The 18,566-nt window shown below is 45.9% G+C and overlaps 1 protein-coding gene across 6 annotated transcripts in view; it reads right to left on the bottom strand.

The window, feature by feature from the left end:
- Window positions 1-755: 755 nt before the first annotated feature.
- Window positions 756-18,566, bottom strand: part of Rel (nuclear factor NF-kappa-B family member relish) — a 139,480-nt gene continuing 121,669 nt past the window's right edge. For 4 of the 6 annotated variants that reach the window (XM_077650106.1, XM_077650107.1, XM_077650109.1 and 1 more), the window contains exons 16-19: window positions 16,468-16,605; window positions 9,292-9,370; window positions 8,782-8,972; window positions 756-841 (exon numbers count right to left, since the gene is read on the bottom strand). In XM_077650106.1, the coding sequence (XP_077506232.1) occupies window positions 776-841; window positions 8,782-8,972; window positions 9,292-9,370; window positions 16,468-16,605 (474 nt within the window). In that variant the 3' untranslated portion in view covers window positions 756-775. The remainder of the gene's footprint in view (window positions 842-8,781; window positions 8,973-9,291; window positions 9,371-16,467; window positions 16,606-18,566) is intronic. The other 2 variants (XM_077650108.1, XM_077650111.1) reach the window with 1 other exon arrangement.

Below are 18,566 nucleotides of genomic sequence, written 5' to 3'. Positions count from 1 at the left end.
GTAATTACTGGTAACGAAGGTGTCTGCAATAATTATTTTTTTGTTCCAAGGATAAAAACCATGCAAACAGGAGAAAATGTAACAATTGACTAAAAGCCCGAGAAGTGCTTCGACAGGCTTCGTTGCTACGAGGAAAACACTGCATTTAGTCAGGCCTAAGAGCATGAAAATCGCCAAATTATCTGAAAAACGGGCTTACACTGCTACGTGTGGGCAAGAGAGTGCGAAATAAAAGTGAACCGCTAGCGTCGGAGAATCCAGCGGCGACGTATTTTTTTCCGAAGCGGGCAAGCAGGGCGCCGCTATCTTGTCAACGCATCCCGTAACATGCCCCGTTGCGTGCGCACGCTATGGTTTGTAGGGTGCGTACGCCCGTAAGACTCTGCAAGATATGTAGCGTTCTGTGTATGCACAGTCGTTGCCCGCAGAGTCACTGCGTATGCTAGCTCACTGTGCACGCCCAACTAAAAGTATATAATGCCTCAATTTGTACGTGGACGCCACCACCTACTCACGCACAGCACAACTAAAGTGTCCACTGGCCCAGTGAGCAAGTTACAATTGCTACTCGGAGGCTTCACACATGTACGCAGACTGCTGAAGCTCGGGGAGTGCGACCTGAAGTGCTTTCACACTAATATATGTGTTCAGTTCTTGTTCTGTAGGCCGTGAATTCGCAGGCCGAACACCCAGCAGTCCAAGTTCAATGCGGGTTTGGCTACTCAAGCAAGTTAGAGGTTGGTCGACAAAGCAAAAAAAAATTAACTCATTTTATTTAAGCATCCAGTGGGATACAGAGCACCTCAGTGAAAAGTCGTTGTAGAGCTTCGTCACTGAAGTCCTGGAAAAAACAAAAATTGCATCTTGTCAACCTTTCAAGCACCATGAACACATGCACATTCCAGCACGCGCATGTGCACAGGTTTCCATTTGCATACCACATCTGAACTAGTGCGAGTGGACCTGCATGTTTGCAAGGTCTCCACCATAACCACATACAGGCATGATCACTTCTTTGGACTGAAGCAGTTCAGTACTGAACATCTACAATAGCCCAACATGGGTTCGAGAGGCACCTGAAATCCTTATACAACTCTGAATCCTCACACAATCACTTGCACATGCTCTTTGGGTGCTTTTCAGGGTGGTGCTTTTGCATAATAAATCACAGTTCCAAGTTTAATCTTCGTCCTGCACACCCTTTCCATCTCTTGTCTGTGCTTTTCTACACTATAACTGCTTACTACTGACTGACTCACAGCTACTGACAATAGCTACTAACTTAATTTGAAAATTGTATGGCCCTTCCATAGGGTACTATTTTTCATTCCCACATGTGGCAGTAAAGGATGAAGAATGGTGCTCCTAGAGGCAAAAAAGTTTGAGTGACTTTTAGATGTTGCTGAGATAGAACAGACTGCTAGATTGGTTTAGCCAACATACTCAGCTCTAAATGAAGAAAATGACGGGTAATATATTATGTGAAAGAGGTCAACTCATTTCAGTGGATGTTGGCTTCTTTCATAAGTGTATCCTAACCAGCCCCTTATCCTGTCACCCCTGTCTGCTCAAATGTGATGTCACACATGTAGTTTGTGCATGCACCAATCACTGTATATTGCCTCTTATAACCCTTTCTTTTTCTTACAAAAACGACCATGTGCAATTAGGTCGACTTATACGCCGAGGCGGCCTATTTGCGGGGGCTGAGGCCATTTCGGCCGAGCAGCGGGCAGTACATGCACCGCCGTGCCGGTGCCTGTTCCCAGTAGGATGTATGGAGCTCCATGTGAAAAAAAATTTTTAAAAATGACTAAACTGGCAATGGCCCAGCTGAAAATCGGCGCGAGCCGGCAGCTTCTTCGCGCCCACGCTTCCCACGCTTTCGTTCTAGCGCGGCCGCCTTCCTAGCACGAACTTCGAGACAGCAGTTTCGGAAGCTGAAGGTTCACCCTCTATGCGTTGTCGCTGGTGCCACTCTCGCTGCTGGCAGATCGTCGCCCGCCATTCCTCGCTCTGGCTAAGCTCCCAATCAGCTTCTCGCTTGGTGGCGAGCACAACTAGGTTTTGTCAACAACGAGCCTCGCGAGCACGAGTGCAACTAGCATCCTTTTCAGTTATTCTGTATTGGCTTTAAGCCCAACAAAGCTCTGCTGGCCCGGGATCTCTCTATCACTTATATTTTTCTACCTTTCTCTCGAGAAGTAAAGGGTAATAGAAGGAAGGAAAGGTGCATTTATTCCTTCTTTCTATCTCTCTGTCCCCAACAGAACAGCGTCCCTTAATTTTCGCCCCTACAATTCTTCGCTTCTTTCTCCCCTGGCCACCCCTTCATTCGTTATCTCATCTTTCTCTTGGCCGCTTTGATCAGTGACCTTGGCCAAGCCTTATCGACGGACGCGACCGTTGTAAGCTTGGTTGGCAGCCGGGCCATACGAGAGCATGGAAGGCAGGATGGGGTTTCATTTTGTCGCCTTTGATCTCCCTTGACCTCCGACTGCTGTCCTTGCTACTGCATCGTTAGTGTTCACTGGTTTGAGTTGAACACGTGCCACCGCAACATCATCTTACAGTTAACTACATAATGAGTGCAGCGGCAGGGAAGGGGAGGGGGGTATGCGTCACTTATATCTGGAGTGAACTTTTTTTTTTGCCAGCGAGCGCTGCGAGTTGGACAGTCTACATATTCAGAGTGTGTAGACCGCGGCCATCGCTGTCTACATACAAGAGCTTTGCAGCACGGATGAATGGCCTAATATGTAATGTCTTATACACATTAATCTACAAATGACAGTCATAATCCACGTTCACTTTAATGAACCATGAAGCCGGCTTTTGAACAATGCACAGCATTTCTTTTGGACCCTGAACATTATCATGCCAAATTAATATCTGCATGTGAATAAACCAAGCATAATGTGTGCACATATATTTTAATTTCCTATTTGCCTCTGAATGGTGTGAAGCCTCTTTGCCAGTCTACACAGGCCACTCACACTCTGTGGCCCTTAGTGAGCAGTGTCAGGACCATAATTGTGGGTTGCTGGATTCCCAATAAGTGAGAATTGCCATGTACCTTCAGCAGACCTAACATATGCTTTTACAACTGCAGAGTGGGCCATACAGTTCCACACTGCTCAAGACTCAGCTCAGGAAGCACAATTCAGACCCTTCGTGCATCTCCCTCCGTTCCTTACAGTAAATCATCACTCGCAGTGGTGACAATGGATTTCCTTACACAAACCTTTTTCTTACTTTTGCACCTCCTGCACTGCTAATTTTTTCTGAAATCATCTTCAGTGTTTGAGTAAAAAATTTATCTCGCTATACTGGTGGTTTATCTATTCACATCACCAAGGTTCAAGATTTACCACAGCAGGAAGTGGTTTACACTTCTGTAAGACCCTTAAGTGCTTGGAGCCATTATCCATAGTAGCCTCTTCCCCTTTGCAGCAGGTTCAACATATGTGGCCACAGCAAATGAGGCAATGCCTCTGTCATAAAGCCATGGTCTCCTGCCCACTGGCGCAGCTGATTTTGCAGTACTTCTGTAATTATACAACACATACAGTACCGTTAAAAGCCTGCAAAATGTCACCTTTCGCCTTTCTCCTTGTATGGCAAACTCAATGTGCTGTTCCTAAGTCAGATACGAATTAAATGCCTTTGTTTTCTTGTGCAAGGATGCTGGTCTCTCTCAGTGATATTCCAAGTCTCTTGCTGAGTACACAGATTCCTGCTCTGTTGACAAAGGTGCTATAGTGTGAAGCAACAAAGACACAAGGAGGGAACAAACACCGCTTTCATATATATGTACAAGCAAATGACTCCAGAATCAGCTGTCAGTTCTGCTCTGTTCTGTGTCTATGCTGAAATTTCCATTTTGCTTAATGACTGCACCAACTAGTGTTCACCAGTAACTGCGACTTCAACATTTTAACCAGTTGAGCTCATAATAAGAACAGAAAGTTAGGCTAGTTGGTGTGGATTCATACTTAGCAGCGCAGAAAACGAGGAGAAAAGCGGACAAGGAGACACAACACAAGCGCAGACTATCAACTGAATTTTTATGCACAGAAAGAAAGCTCTAGAGGCCGCGAAAAAAAAAAGAAAACACAACTGATTTCCATGCTTGCAAAGAAAACCAATGACATTTCATTCCTGCGTGAATAGGAACACAACAGCAACAGGAAAACGAAAGCAATCGCACCAGGCCAACCCCCCCCCTACTGTCTACTCGCACTCAAGAAACTGCACAGAAAAGGAACTTCCTTATCCTGCAGGCTGACCTTTTTTTTTAGGCATCTGCCTTTTTTTTTTAATCAAATAAGCTTCTATCAGCTTCTGGCATATCTTATCACTGTGCCTGAACAAGATACTTTTCCTATCAAGGTGAGGAAAGCAATCTTTGCAACCCCTGCATTGCAATGCGAGGTTGGAAGACACAGCACCTTTTAATGATCTGCGGTGTTCCGCTAGACGCTCAGTCATTGATGGCGTATCCGTACATATGGTACGTGACCGTGAAGCATTTGCGTCGGACGTCCTTCATCGCCAGCTGACTGTCCTGGTAGAAGCTGGAGAGCAGTGCGAAGTCGGCGAAGATGATGAGCGACTGTACGGCCAGGACCTCGACGAGTTCGTTAACAAGCTCCTCGCCCCGCTTTTGGTGGAGGCTGGACACGGCGTGGAGGTTGTCCGGTGCATTCGTCACGAGCCCGTCGAGCTCGTTCAGCGAGACGTTGGCGTGCTTGGTAAGGACGTCGTTCCATCTTTTAGCGGGCATCGACGGAAAATACTCGAGGAGCCGAGTGGCGTTGGTGAGCTGGCGCCTAACGCGCAGAGGCCTCGAGAACTGTTCGAACAAGTCGGCCATGTCTACATAGTGGCGCAGCATCTCATTAAGACGCGATTCGTTCAGCTTGCCGAAAGCGCGGTACATCTCTCGAAGGTGGTCAGCCAAGTGGCGAGTCTTGATCTGCCTTAGGAATTCCTTGTGCAATCGCTGCGCCGAGTCGGAAAATGTGAGGTATAGTCGCCAATGTCCGGATTCTCCGCGAACGAGTCTGATGTTGAAGAAGACGTTGCTCATCAAATCCAGAGACACGTAGAACAAAGAGTTTAAGAAATCGGGCTTGCTGTTGGGATTGGGCCAGGTGATGTTCGCTCGGGCGAGCACTTCCTTGAGGCTGTCCATATCTGAGGAATTAGTGACGCTGAGACACACGCTCAGGAAGCGTGCCGCCTTGTGGATCGGCTGCCGGCTTGTCTTGGATATCTTCATACTTTTCAGTCTGCCTTCGATTTCACCGGCTAGTTCTCGCCAATAATGGCCTAACAAGTGCTGATCGGCGGCGTGTGTTCGCAGCCAGGTTCCACAGGTGTACTTGTAATAGTTGTCGCAAGGTTTGGCTTTTGGGTCGACGGTCGAAGTGAACAGACGCCGGTAGGCTTGGCACGATTCCGTTAAGCACAGAGGATAGACGCCCGTATGCGGTGATACATCGACCAGTCTGGCCGATGTAATTCTTACCACATGAAAGCGGAACGCGATACACAACACCTGTGTCACAATTTGTGAGCCTCTTTCTGTGGGCTATCATGCAATTACTCCTTGCGCGGTCACCACCATGCTCAAGCTTTTTGCGCACAGCACTGCACACACCACCGAGCTTGTTAACCGCGGTGAAAACAACTTTTGCCCCGTACCTCGCCCCCACTCTCTTTAGGCGATGTGAAATGCCGTGGACGTAGGGAATTCCTGCCATTCGTTTTTCCGCGGCATTCTCTTTCACGATGACCGCGGGCCTACCAGTCCTGGCCAAGATCCTTTCAGTGACTCTAGCCAGAGTCTGATCAGGAAACCCTGCTTCCTTTAGCCTGCGCATTTGTCCCAGAAAGCTTGTTTCAACCTTGTGGTAGCAGGATTTTGAGAAGGAGGCTTCTAGGCAAGAAGCAGCGATGCCGGCCTTTACCAATCTCGAATTACCAGAACTATGATTGAGGAAGGGCTTTTCCGTTCTTGGGCGATAGATACTCCCAGCACACTCCACTTGCGTGGCAATCAATGCTCAAGTCTAGGAACGGGATGGAGCCTGACTGTGGCAATTCAAATCTGAACTTCAGACCGTCGCCCCTTTCCTTGAATATTGTGACGGCATCTGGGATGACCCTGGGGGAGCTATCTTTTAGGAGGAGAAAAAAATCATCAACCTACCAGAAGACCCCTTCTGCAAGATCAACAAGATCTTCAGCTAGTCTTACGTCCATTCTGCTTAGGAAAATGTCGTTCAAGACAGGTGAGACGCGGGATCCAATGCAAATGCCAGACCTCTGGACGTACACTTTTTCACCCCACCCAATGGAGGTCGAGTCGAGGTAAAACGATAGGAGCTCTAGGAAACTTTCTACTGAAACACCACATTCTTCCATAAAGACAACCTCATCATCATCCACTATGATGCAGTCCTTCACATACTTCATAAGTTGAGTCTCCGCTTGAGTTGTGTCTCCTCGTTCGCTTTTGTCCTCGTTTTTTGTGCTGCTAAGCATGAGCTCATAATATTCATCTATCTCTGCTTACTCTTGTTGAGTATTTATATTGACAGCTGCAGCCTGCGAGAAATCCATGACTTATGTCTACAGCTACAATAATTTATTTTTTCTGATTCCTTTGTGCCTAAGACTGCATAGTACTTGACTCACTTCTTTTGTTGTGCATTTACGATCTTTTAAAACTGTGTCTCTCGTTAACTGTTTTGTGCTGTGTTATCCGTCGGATGTACCAATGAGCGTGGAATATTTGTACTCCCCCCCCCCACGAATTATGTGCGAGTTACCATTGCATTTACATGTGTCCCTTTACGCTGCATGCCTTGTATATGGGTGGTCCTGGCTGTCTCAAGTGGAAATGAAGCCCACTTTTTGCCTGGGCCTACCCTCATTGTTTTGATGAAAATAAAACACATGAAATGAAAATGAAAAGTCCATCACCTGCACGACTGACCATACCTTTATATCAAGGGGTGGCAAACTATCCACTGTCAAGATAAGTGGCACAGTGAATATGGGAGGACAGTTCAAGAAGACACGGTTAAAAGGTTTATGAAACTTCAAAGGAGGTATGGTGCTAAGCTTGTGCTTATAACCTCTTGTCTCACAACATTGACAACATAAAGAGATGCCTGGGGTTCTCTGCAGTGTCCATACCTTAAAGTGACAGTAAAGGAGAACTATGTTTTACTGCTGTGACCTAGCAGTCCCTGCCAAAATAATCTCATTCCACAGATGGCCCCTGAGAATGATGTGAACGACTACTCTTGAATGCCAGGCTTCAGGTTCAGTTTGTATAGTTTGTGCAATCGGAAGGCCATTCTTGCCATGGCGTGATTTTTCAAGCAAGACCATGGCTCGCGGATCCAGTACATTAGAAGGCGTGGCCTTTAAAAGGGCATGCTACTAGTTATGCTTCAACTTCTAGCTATGCTTGAACAAGACAACCATAAAAAAAAAACGGGGACATGCTACTATCTACCATGAAATTTTCTGACAAGCTGAAGTGTTCAAGTACCCTTTGTTTCGAGTCTTACAAACTATGCAGAAAAAGACCTGGTCAACATGAATCACTCGTGAACCTCTGTTGGCATGAACTCCTGCACAGCCACCCCAGCCTGCATTCCAAAGTGTCAGGCAGCCAACTGCTTGTGCCACTGCACTGTGCTGTGTACAAAAAGACAATGCCAATTGAGAAGACAAGCACACAACTGAGAACAGAAGAAGGGAGCAGAGCTGTATGTGCAGGCGACCAGGGGTAAACTGCCTGCCTGTGTGCAAAAGAAATTCATGTTAGTAGAGAGTGGGATCCTTTGATGCTGTGAATCGCGTTCTCCATTCTTGTAACTATGCAGTGAGGCAGGCACATAACAGCACAGGATTCTCAATGACTAGCTGCAAACAAAGCTTTGCACAGTGAGGCACCAAGCTGCTTGCAGGTGAAATCAGCTGCAGATTCCCAGCATTGAAAAAGAGATAAACATACATGTCTGGGTGCATTTCACAAATACTTCACAAACCAGGAGCCATAAAATCCTTGGTCAGCAAACTCCCAGTGTGTAACCAAAAAACTACTACGGAAAATCTTCCATCTGCTCTGGAATCACATAACTAGGAGTTAATGTGATGATGACAATCAGGTGTGCATTCTCAGGCACCGTTGCAAACGTGGCATTCTTTAAACCTAAAAAAAAAAAAAGGACTAGAAAAGACAAAGCTTTTCTGGTCTTTTTTTTTTTTTCATCTCTGAGGACACCATGGAAAGGAATGTCAGCAAGGAATTGCTATTTGCCATTCGTGCACTCCCAGGCTTTTAACATCACATGTTGGTTGTGGGTGCTGAATGAAGCTCATCGATCCCTATGAAACTCAGCCACTCATGTGAGCATTTTGCTATGAGTTAGGGATGTAAAGGTCCCTTATGAGCAGCAAATACTTCGACATGTAGCATATGTCCCGGAAGTGGTTTCCTCAAAGGTTTTCAACAGCTAAATGTCCTGTCCAAAGGTTACATAGGAATTCACACACCTCTAAAGCCAAGTGAATAAGCTAGGTTCAGAAGCAGTGGGCTTTCTGTACACTCTGCTATGGGTCTGATTGAAGTGCTGTGAGAGATATGTGTCAGAGGTAATGATACGAAGCAAAGGAGCTGGCACAATTTGCACCATTCACACCACAAAATGTGTCACATGGACGCAATGTCACAGCGGCACATGCGCCATCACCTACCATTAGGTACTTCCTGTAGATGGCACGGCCAAGCCCCCCTCCCTTGAGGAAGGCAACCACCTTTTGCACGATGGCATCTCCACCACCAACCAAGCAATCCAGCACTCTGGCAGCATTCTCCTCTGAATCCAAAGCTGCCATTATGCTTTCACGAAGCCCATTCGGTGTGACACCTTCGGCCCCACCACCATCTGCAGCCACAAGTAAGATAAACATACTGAAACAATTTCACGCAACAGACAATCAATTTTCACTTAGAAAACCACCAATCATTTGAACATTAAGTAAAAATACTGTGCAGCAGCTTTGGCTGCAAACTGCTGCAGTGCATTTATTGTAAGCAAACTTCCCATGTACTGTTTAGCATGTGTACTGTTCAACAATTTTATATACTTGCTGAGCAGGAAGAGCTGCAACAGGTGCTTCAGTTAACTTTCATCAATGTGCTTGACTTTTCTCCAGTTCAATTTCTCAATGCACAGAGAAGTGTGACTTGTGCTATGTTTATACCTGACACCAAGGAACTGCTGCTGGCATATGCTTCATCACCCTGTAGCCAGTCATTGTTACCATCTCCTCCTTCCACATCCTGCAAGGGCAAAAAGAGACAGCCTCTTCAGTATAATTGGGAAACTGAGAGCGGCAGACTACTGTGACCTCAACCTGTAAGTTTTGGCAGATGGAGAAATACAGCTGGCATTTGCGATACCACCAAATTAGCTTTCCAGATTGCAATGTTTAAGGTAAGGAGTGAGACCAACCAGGAGAGCAATGTCCTTTCTAAAAGGTGAATCAAATGTGCAGAGAGATCTTGTCTAGTTGCGTGTACACTGCTTTTAAGAGCATTGCCCCTCAATATGTTCCCAAAATGGAACTGCAGTCTTATCGGACAAGTGCTGTGTTTATTTGCTCCTGCAAGTCAATAAAATCAAAACCCAGTGACTGGTGATACGAATAGTTTAATTTGTTAGGAAAACTGCCAATAAATTCAGAACAGTTCAGAACATTGTTTTTAACAATGTTTCGAACTGTAGACTAAAACAAAAACAGTAATATAGCCAATTTTGACTGCACAGGTTAGAAGTGGACGTGAAAAAAAACTACATATTGTATGATGCTGTTCTGCCAGTTACATGAGTTTTTCAAAAGTTAATACAGGTACAAGAAGTCAGATTTAGTGTGTGAAGAGGTGGAGGCGATACCTGTGCCCGAGCGATCCACTTGAGCACAAGGTGAACACAGCATTGCATCATTCTCATTAATCAGAAGGTGACCATATGATTGAATGGTGACTTCACTGTTTCATCATACCACCACTACTTCCACATCCATCACTGCATGCTCCACCACCACATCTACAACCAGCACATCAACCACTGCCATATCCACCACCACCACTGCCATATCCACCATCCACCATGCACCCCATACACCATGCAGCACCACTCCCATTCTGACACTTTAAACTGGAAAACTACTCTGAACGGCTACTGCAAAATGCACTATATAATCAGGCTCAATGGCTGAAGAGCAAGGCAGAAATTAAAACATCAAATGGCACAGCAACAATCTTTTCAGCATATCTGAATAGAAACCCTGCCACACTAGGATAAGCTATGTGCAAAAAAAAAAAATTCAAGCTGGCAAGCCATTCAAACGACTATCAGTGGCCAACAGCAGGAAAACCCAAAATAAAAGCAATGGTGTCAAAGGTTCACAAGATGAGAATAATTGTCACTCACTTTACACGTGGCATACATCTATGTCAGATTAAATGCAACTGCTAGTGAGTTCAAGCATTTTAATGAACATACAACATAAGTTCTTCTGCCTGTCCTGATCACGCTCGCCAAATTATGCAGCTCTGGTGCCTTCTGCTCGGCGCCGCACATCTCCTATGTTAAAAACATTATCCACTCGTTAAAGCCCACTCCTCTACTTGCAGAACAAAAATTTAGGCTCATTTTTTGATGCTCAGGCTCGTCATTTGAAGTCGCTAGTTTCATGCATCAATGCACATAAAAGATGATAACGGTGTTTGCGCCACTGCCACCATATCATACAAAGCTGCACCTCCAGTCATGCACCCCAGTTTCAGTTCACCATTTCAAAGTCGTTTCAAAGATGTTTTTTGCCTTGAGAGATCCCTAACCACCAAGCACAGTAACCATAAACAAACTCAGTATTGAATTTAGTCAGTGCCAAAGCATGGCTCCTGCATGAAGCCACAATCAACCCACTGCCGCGTTGGCAGTCATGTGCGCTCTGAAACTCCCAACACAAGTTGGTCTGCTTGCAATTCAATCATGCTCAGACAAGCAGCCTGTTGTACTCTTTTTCACTGTTTTTAGACACAAAATTCATAACTTTGTTCTGCTGTAATTAAACATTATGTTGATTTCTGTATGAAAGAAAGTGTTGAAGCTTCTCATCGGGTGATGTTAAAAATTGTTAAATGACGTTACACTTAATGCCTGAAATTGAAACCTGCTGAAGGGCATCCTTATATATACTAAGAAAAAAATGATATCTTTTTCATCTTTGAAATCCCATGCCTGTATAATTTTTAAGAAACGAACTGCCTTAAAATAAAGAAGGGACTCAAAAGAATGCGATGTAACAATGAGCTCAAATTGCTTTAAAAACTAAGTTGCTTGTTTGTGCTGGATCCAAACTGTGCGCCACCAACACAGAAAGCTTTTCTGAACATCGTATTCTTGGACATTTGTGCAACAAGTTGCTGTGAGGAGGAGAAACTTTATAAGCTCCAGAAAAGAAGAAAAATGTAAGTTGAGGTCGATGCTAGGTGGTCAGAAGACATAGCTTCGTGATGACTTCGGTGACTTGCTCCAGGTCCGAGCTGAGCAGCGCCACCTCCCATTGCTCAAAAGTACTGAGTTGCAGTTCTGGTTTTGGGAGATGAGCAGGGCCAGCCAATAGAATGTGGGCTCTATTGGTGTGTTAACCGCAGAGGGTGCAGTCGGGGCTGCAGCTACCAGGAAACATTGCAGCATACGGGCCGGCGTAGGGAGAGACAGCTTTTGAAGCTGTCGCCAAAGGACTGTTTCAGATTTTGTAGGAGATGTATCACCTGGTGGAAATCAGTCATTCGAGTCGATAATGCATTGTGATGGCGTGGTACGTGACCAAGTGGTCCTTCATGGAAAATACCGCATGGGAGTCAGCCAACATCTCCGCTTGATCAGTGAGACCTCGGCTCTGTTTCCCGGTGCATGTGCAGTGCGAGCGGGGATCCAGATGATGAAAATGGTGCAGCTATCAATTGCGATTGTCCAAAGGATGGAAAAAGCAGCGGGGGAAACCCAGCCTTTGGCAAAGCTACGTACTGCAGACTGAGAGTCACTAATAATAGTAGTACATGATGTGGAAGCTATGGCCATGGCTATTGCACATTCCTCGGCCTTTTCTGGGGTGCAACTACGAACAGTCCGGATGCAAGAAGGGAGCCAGTAGAGGATACAGCTCCTGTAGCTATAGCTGACCCCTGGGGAATGCTGGGACACCACAAGGCTCCGTTTTGTCACCAATACTTTTCAATTTGGCAGTGCTATCATCATCTGAGAAACTAAATCGCATCCTTAACCTACATCATACATTCTATGCAGATATCACCTTCTGGACTATGGTAGGCAGTGATGCAGACATCAAACACCCTACAGCAAGCGATAGACACTGCTGAGAACCATGAACATGCTCCAGGCTTACCATGCTCCCCACAAAAGCCACAACTTCTCCTCATAAGGCGAAACACCCCAAATACTGAACCACCACTCAACATTCGACTCTACGCACAAGGAGAGCTTATCCCTAAATGTTTCTACCTATTAAGACTTCATTCAAACCAATGGAAAGATTTCCACAATGTTAGCTAAACTCACCAGGACAGTCTCACAGCTTATTGAAAAAAAAAATGGCTTCAAGAGGCTCACTGATGAAGCAGAGGCCTGGTCAATCCTGGTGGGAAGTTGAGCATTCCATGCTGGTGACAACAACAACTGCATGACACATGATGTCGTGGAGAGTGCATTTGGGCAACATATACACACATGCATCAGACACTACTGGAAACTAGGTGCTTTTCATCACAATTAAGTACTGTTAAACTACAAGTGATATGTTCACAGAAAAACGGGCAATGATGATAAAATTTCAGAAACTTTCCAGTCCTGCTGTGTAGATGTCTCAAACTTTGGACGCTCACTCCAGCTGTTAGAAAGCTATTTCTACAGCTGTGTACAAAGGCACTGGAGCAGAGAGACGCAAAATGTGCGAATGTGATCAAAAAGTGAACATGTCGATGCGACTGCTGTTTCGAGTGATTGAGAAAAATCAGCAATTTTTTGTTACGTGCAGTTTCCACATGGTGACTTGAATGAAAAGGGAAGAATGGAAACCAAAATGAAAATTGCCCAGCAACCAAGTAAACCCACATCATTCAAAGTTGTATACACAGAGAAACATTTCATAGACGTGTTGATATCGCGACAGCGGCAGCAGCCGCTACCACCTCCACTGCAGCTCACACGAAGCCACCACCGCACGTGAGGCGGGTAGAGTAGGGGAGGCGGGGAAGTCGGAAGCACCGGCCTTTTCATATGTGTCCGGTGTAGGTGTGCCCGGCCACCGTTGCTCTAGGAAATGGACTTTTGTTTTTGCCTTGTGTCGTTGGCATTCTCCGCCATCCCTGTTACGGCCGTGCCCCTGCCGTCTGCGCCAGAATCGTGCAACAAGCGAACGGTGACCACGAAGTTGCAGTGCTCCTCCAGTGCCCCCTTTGCTAGTGCTATTTTGGGGTGCTTTTTAACGCAAAACTGATGCAGTGCCACTTACTGTGACACCACAAAAGCAAGCTGCGGGGACTGCTGTGTTTGCCATGTAGAAGCGCCAATCATGCTGGAGAACGGCACGCTGTGTCGATTGCATTTGTTAGTTGCGATCGCAGACATTCATCTCACAGCAGTGTTTTAGTGTCATGAAACTTTCGCGCGGCTTGGCCAAACCCCAAGTAACTCAGCACTAGCTATCAGAAAGTCGGTGTAGCGGATTTGTTATATCAAGGTCAACCGCTGCAACACCTTTGTTACATACAGTTTACAAACACATGCGGTTCAATGGGGGCGGTCTTGGGGAATCGAGAAACTTGGTAATATTGAGGAATTCACCATATGGAGGATCTTTACATCCACGTTTAACTTTGAACAGATGACATGGTTCCCCTGACTGAAATTTTAGCACTGCCAGCTTCAGTTTAAGGCAACAGAACCTGAAGGCATCTTATAAGCCCTCCCCTCCTCAGTATGCTGTGGAACAGGAGCCACCTACTGCTCATCAGTGCTCACAGGTATCTTCCATGACCAGCTAACTAAACAATAAGAACCTGTTTGACAGCAGGCACCAGTGCAACATGCATCAGATGTGCCTTCTCTCCCAACATGAACAGCTAGCATTTATGCTGCGAACAGCAGCTTCAAACTTCTGCATTCATGATGGCTCTCTTATTTTAACCAAAAAAACTGACAGCAAAAGCTGGGGCTGAATTCTTTGATTAGAACAACCGATGTTCAGGATGGCTGAACTGGGAAGGTCATGTAAACATGGCCAAGAGCATAAAATCCAGAAATCATTATCGGGGCTTTTATTCTTAGCTTTGTTCCATTTTGGTCCCGTGACCTCTCAATTTAATGTGACCAGGATAAACTTTATAGGCACATCTCCAGTGCACATGGAGAAAATTTCTAGCATGCACAGAGCCATGCAGGCATACAGGTCTTGGTGCATCGCGCTCACTGTAAGCAGTATCATGCCCCTGAATGATGATTGAGCTTTCAGAAATGGCAACACCTAAATGACTGCCCATAACGTGGCCCCACCAGTCCTCAACATGACCCAGAGCATTTGCAGTGGCACAGAATATTAAAAACCTGGTGTCATTCCTCAAACGAAGTGCCACAAAAACACAGTGCATACATGGAGCATGGATTACATGATGGCTGCAGACAGGTGGTGGTAGATGTAGTGGCAACATGGGGAGAGGAGACGCCATCGTATAGTGCAGGGAAGGACTAGGCCTCCTCATCAATTTATTAATTCAATACTAGTGCCAAACACGCTCTACTTGTCAGGGGGCACCCACTTCAATGGCTCAATGTCCTTGACATTTGGCTGCTGAGCCCACGGTTGTGAGATCGAATCCTGGCTATGACAGCTGCATTTCAACGGAGGCAAAATGCAGAAATTACAGTGTGCTGTGCAGTACCGCTACAATAAATGCCATGAAGTCAAAACTGATCTGGAGCTTTTCACTAGTGTCTCTCTCAGCCCACTCGCAGCTTTGGGACGTTAAACCTTACATACCACCAACCATGCAGAAAATTACTCGCAAGGTGATAGGCTTGCAGAAGCAAGCATGACACCAAGAATACCACTATGCTACCTTGTTTCAAAGGCAAGTGCCTCGGCCTAGTCTAAAAACTGTGGCTGCTCACCGGGGCCCACAATATAACTTGAATGCCATGAGGCATTGAAGTTACAATATCGGCCCAGGACAACACACATCATCATGTGCTACAGCCATTGGTGGATTTTCTTTGGTTGACCATCTGCAATATTCACCAGGTCTTGCACCTCTCCACTTCCACTCCTTTCCCTAGTAGCAAAACGAAACACTCTGGGCCTAATTTTCTCACCATTAAGCTACTCACACTGCAACATGCTGTTTGAAGGAAAAAAACTTTCCATGAAGATCCAAGACTGCAGCATCAACAAGCCATGCATGGACACTGTGAAGGAGGCTACGGTAAAACCCTATTATGCTGGCCATTTTCTTTGGGGTTGCTAGGTTTCATGCAGATGCATCCTGGGGAGCTTTGTAAGTGAAATAGGCTTAGTGGCGGTCACTCATCCATGCACCAATGATTTATCCATGTGATGATTTTTCATTACATAGTTTCACGTTGGCTCAAAATACCAGCACTGTTCGTGTCCACAACTTGCATTTTCGCGCACCATATGTTCCTTTGTGCAAGCTCTTGGTAATGTTATGCAGGGCGGTGAAGAAACTGAGGTCGCCTAATGAGAAAAACTGGCACCTTTCAATAATGTCTAAATTGCATATGGCACCAGTAACAGCATGGTTGGAGGGGCTACAGAAGAGGTGGCATGGAAAGTATGAGGAGTGATGTTTTTCGTTATTTCCGTTAACACTAACTTCAGTCCAGTTGGCTAGTTGGACTCACTTTTCCACAGACAGGTACACAAGCCCAAGCAGGTATTCCTGCAAAATGCGTTTTTATATAAAGAAGACAACTTGTCCCCTATGTACAAACTTGGAAGCCACTTGAGAATTCTTTTTGTCATACTTAACAGCTCTTTGCATATCCTAAATAGGTTGGTTAGATGCCAGAAGCTAAGACACATTGACTGCAAGCTCAGCTCTGGCCATAAAGAGAGACATGTGGATACCACAAAATTATGCCTTGGAGCCCAATGCCCAGCTCTTATTTCTTTAGCCTCAAAGACTCATTTTAATTCTTATAGAAAACGAAGAAAAATTTTAACGTTTTTGTTACTCTCCAAAAAACACTGCTAGCTTTGTAACTAAGCAGTGCCAGTTTCTGCACACCAGGGCACCAGCACATGTCTGAAGTACCGGTTCTCAGTTCTCACCATCTGCTGTTGGCCCATACTGCATGAATTTTCCGCATGCACAAGTAGCATGTGGATGATTTGGGCCCTGTCTAGGTCAAGGGCCATGTCCAAGGCCCGTAACCCATGGCTGTTGATGGCCGTCGTGTCAATGGTGTCCTGCAACAGGACCAAAGTTACCAGTGGGCCACTCGGATTATCATCCTTGGGCTCCCCGCGGGCTGCCCAAGACTCACACCAGACACTTGTTTTTGTCACGTAGCTCAAGTCACCAATCCAAATGGATTGGAATGCAAGACGCACGCATGCCGATTGCAGGCTGGGTGGTCTCGGGCTCCCCGCGGGCTCCCACATTTGACACGACGTTACCGCTTTGGCAGTGCTCTTGCAGTCAGAAGACGACAAAAAACGAGCATGCATGCGGTAACTGCTGGATGGAGCCGGTAGGTTGCAGATTGTCATGCAGTATCTTTTTTTTTTTTTGTAGGCAACAAACATTCATTTCTGCTGCTTTGCAGTAGTCTTGTCACCTCTTGCAAGCACGTCTTGTGAGGTCCTGGTTCGAAATTCGCCGCAGCAGGAGCTTGCTTTGATGCTCTCATTAGTGCTTTTTCTTTGCGCCAACGCAGCTACACTTCATGTGGTTTGTAAAGGCATGGCAACTGATGTGCCTAAGACCATCAACGCCAATGCCGTCAACACTCTTATACAGAACCTGTTGCCAGAATTGTGCATTCATTCCCACAATATTCCACTTAATCATGGCCTATACGATGAATGGGGTGCCTCCTCTCTGTTCCAGCCAGTACGCAGGTTCAAGCGTAGCCGGTGGCACTGGAAGCTGTCCAACGACTCTGCTGATCAAGTGGCCGAATTTTACTTTTCGTTTGTTTGTTTAAATAAGGCACTGCAGAAAAAAAGTAAAAAATCAGCCATAAAAGGTCCTTGCAAAACTGATTATTTGGAGAGGGTGAAATGCATGAAAAGCTTCCTCTTCTTGTTACTTCATGACGGATGAACGCAAGAAGCAGCGCGCCACTAAGGGAAGTGGTGAATATGCTGTAATGAGGCTCAACCACAGCCAAGGCAACACTCCTCAGTCAAGCCAGTGAATCATTGGCAAGTCTGGCTGTGTTTCAAAACAAAAGATCTAAGGCTAGAAAGTGAAGCTAGGAGCACTAGAGACCATGTGTAAGCACTATCATTTCCAAGATCAGTATGTTGAATGATCTTGCACGCAGCGCTTAGTTATAAAATTTAAAGTTTCCATCACTATTTCTGCATTGACTTCTTCATAACGCCTTCTAAAATGTCAGGCACTTTTTTCTCCAACAGCTTTTTCTGCCAATCTCACAGCTGGTTTACAAATTTTAATGCGATAGCATTCGAGCTGTCGTCACACCAGAACCCCGCCGATGTCAGACTAAATTTTCTGATTGGTCGAGAGAAGTCATGTGAACTTGTGAAGTCATCACAACTTGCCCTGATGGGCCGCCCTCAAGAGTCGGGAGAGGCCACGTGACCTAGTGACATCACAACCTGCTCACCACGGCAAGTGGCAACCCGGTCACTGGAATGTGAGCAACCTGCACACCGCGGCAGATGGCAATTACTGATTGATCGAGACATCACTGAGACAACCCCGATATGGCATTCGCCGAAGAATTAAGAAGACTGTAGTATACACGCTACCTTGACAGCATCACCAAAGAGTGCAATGCCATGCTGACACAACACTAAGTGGTCATTGGATGCGTCAGTGTAAGATCACTTGCAGCGCACTCCAAGGGCATTGCAAAAGACATCTGTCTTCGGCAGACTTCGCTGCTGTGTCTCAGAGAAACTTGGATGGAGCCTGACAAACCCTGTGAGATCAAAGAGTTTGAATCTGTGTGCACCTCCAAATGCTCAACCACAAACACAGCGGCAGGAGTGGCCATATATGCAAGGAGAAGAGCAGTTGCAGTGGACTTTGCCCTCGTTTGTCATGACCACGCAAGTGGCGAAGTCTGTTCAGCACAACTCTCGAATGCTATCGTCGTCGTGTGTGCCTACTTAGTCCCACAGACAAACGAGGCCCTTGCCGCAGACATAATAGCGAAGGAATTGCCCCCTAGATT

Source organism: Amblyomma americanum, chromosome 1, assembly GCF_052857255.1.
Source record: "Amblyomma americanum isolate KBUSLIRL-KWMA chromosome 1, ASM5285725v1, whole genome shotgun sequence".
Lineage (NCBI taxonomy): Eukaryota > Metazoa > Arthropoda > Arachnida > Ixodida > Ixodidae > Amblyomma > Amblyomma americanum.
The sequence above is the reverse complement of the archived record's forward strand: the minus strand, read 5'-3'. Positions and strand labels throughout refer to the sequence as shown.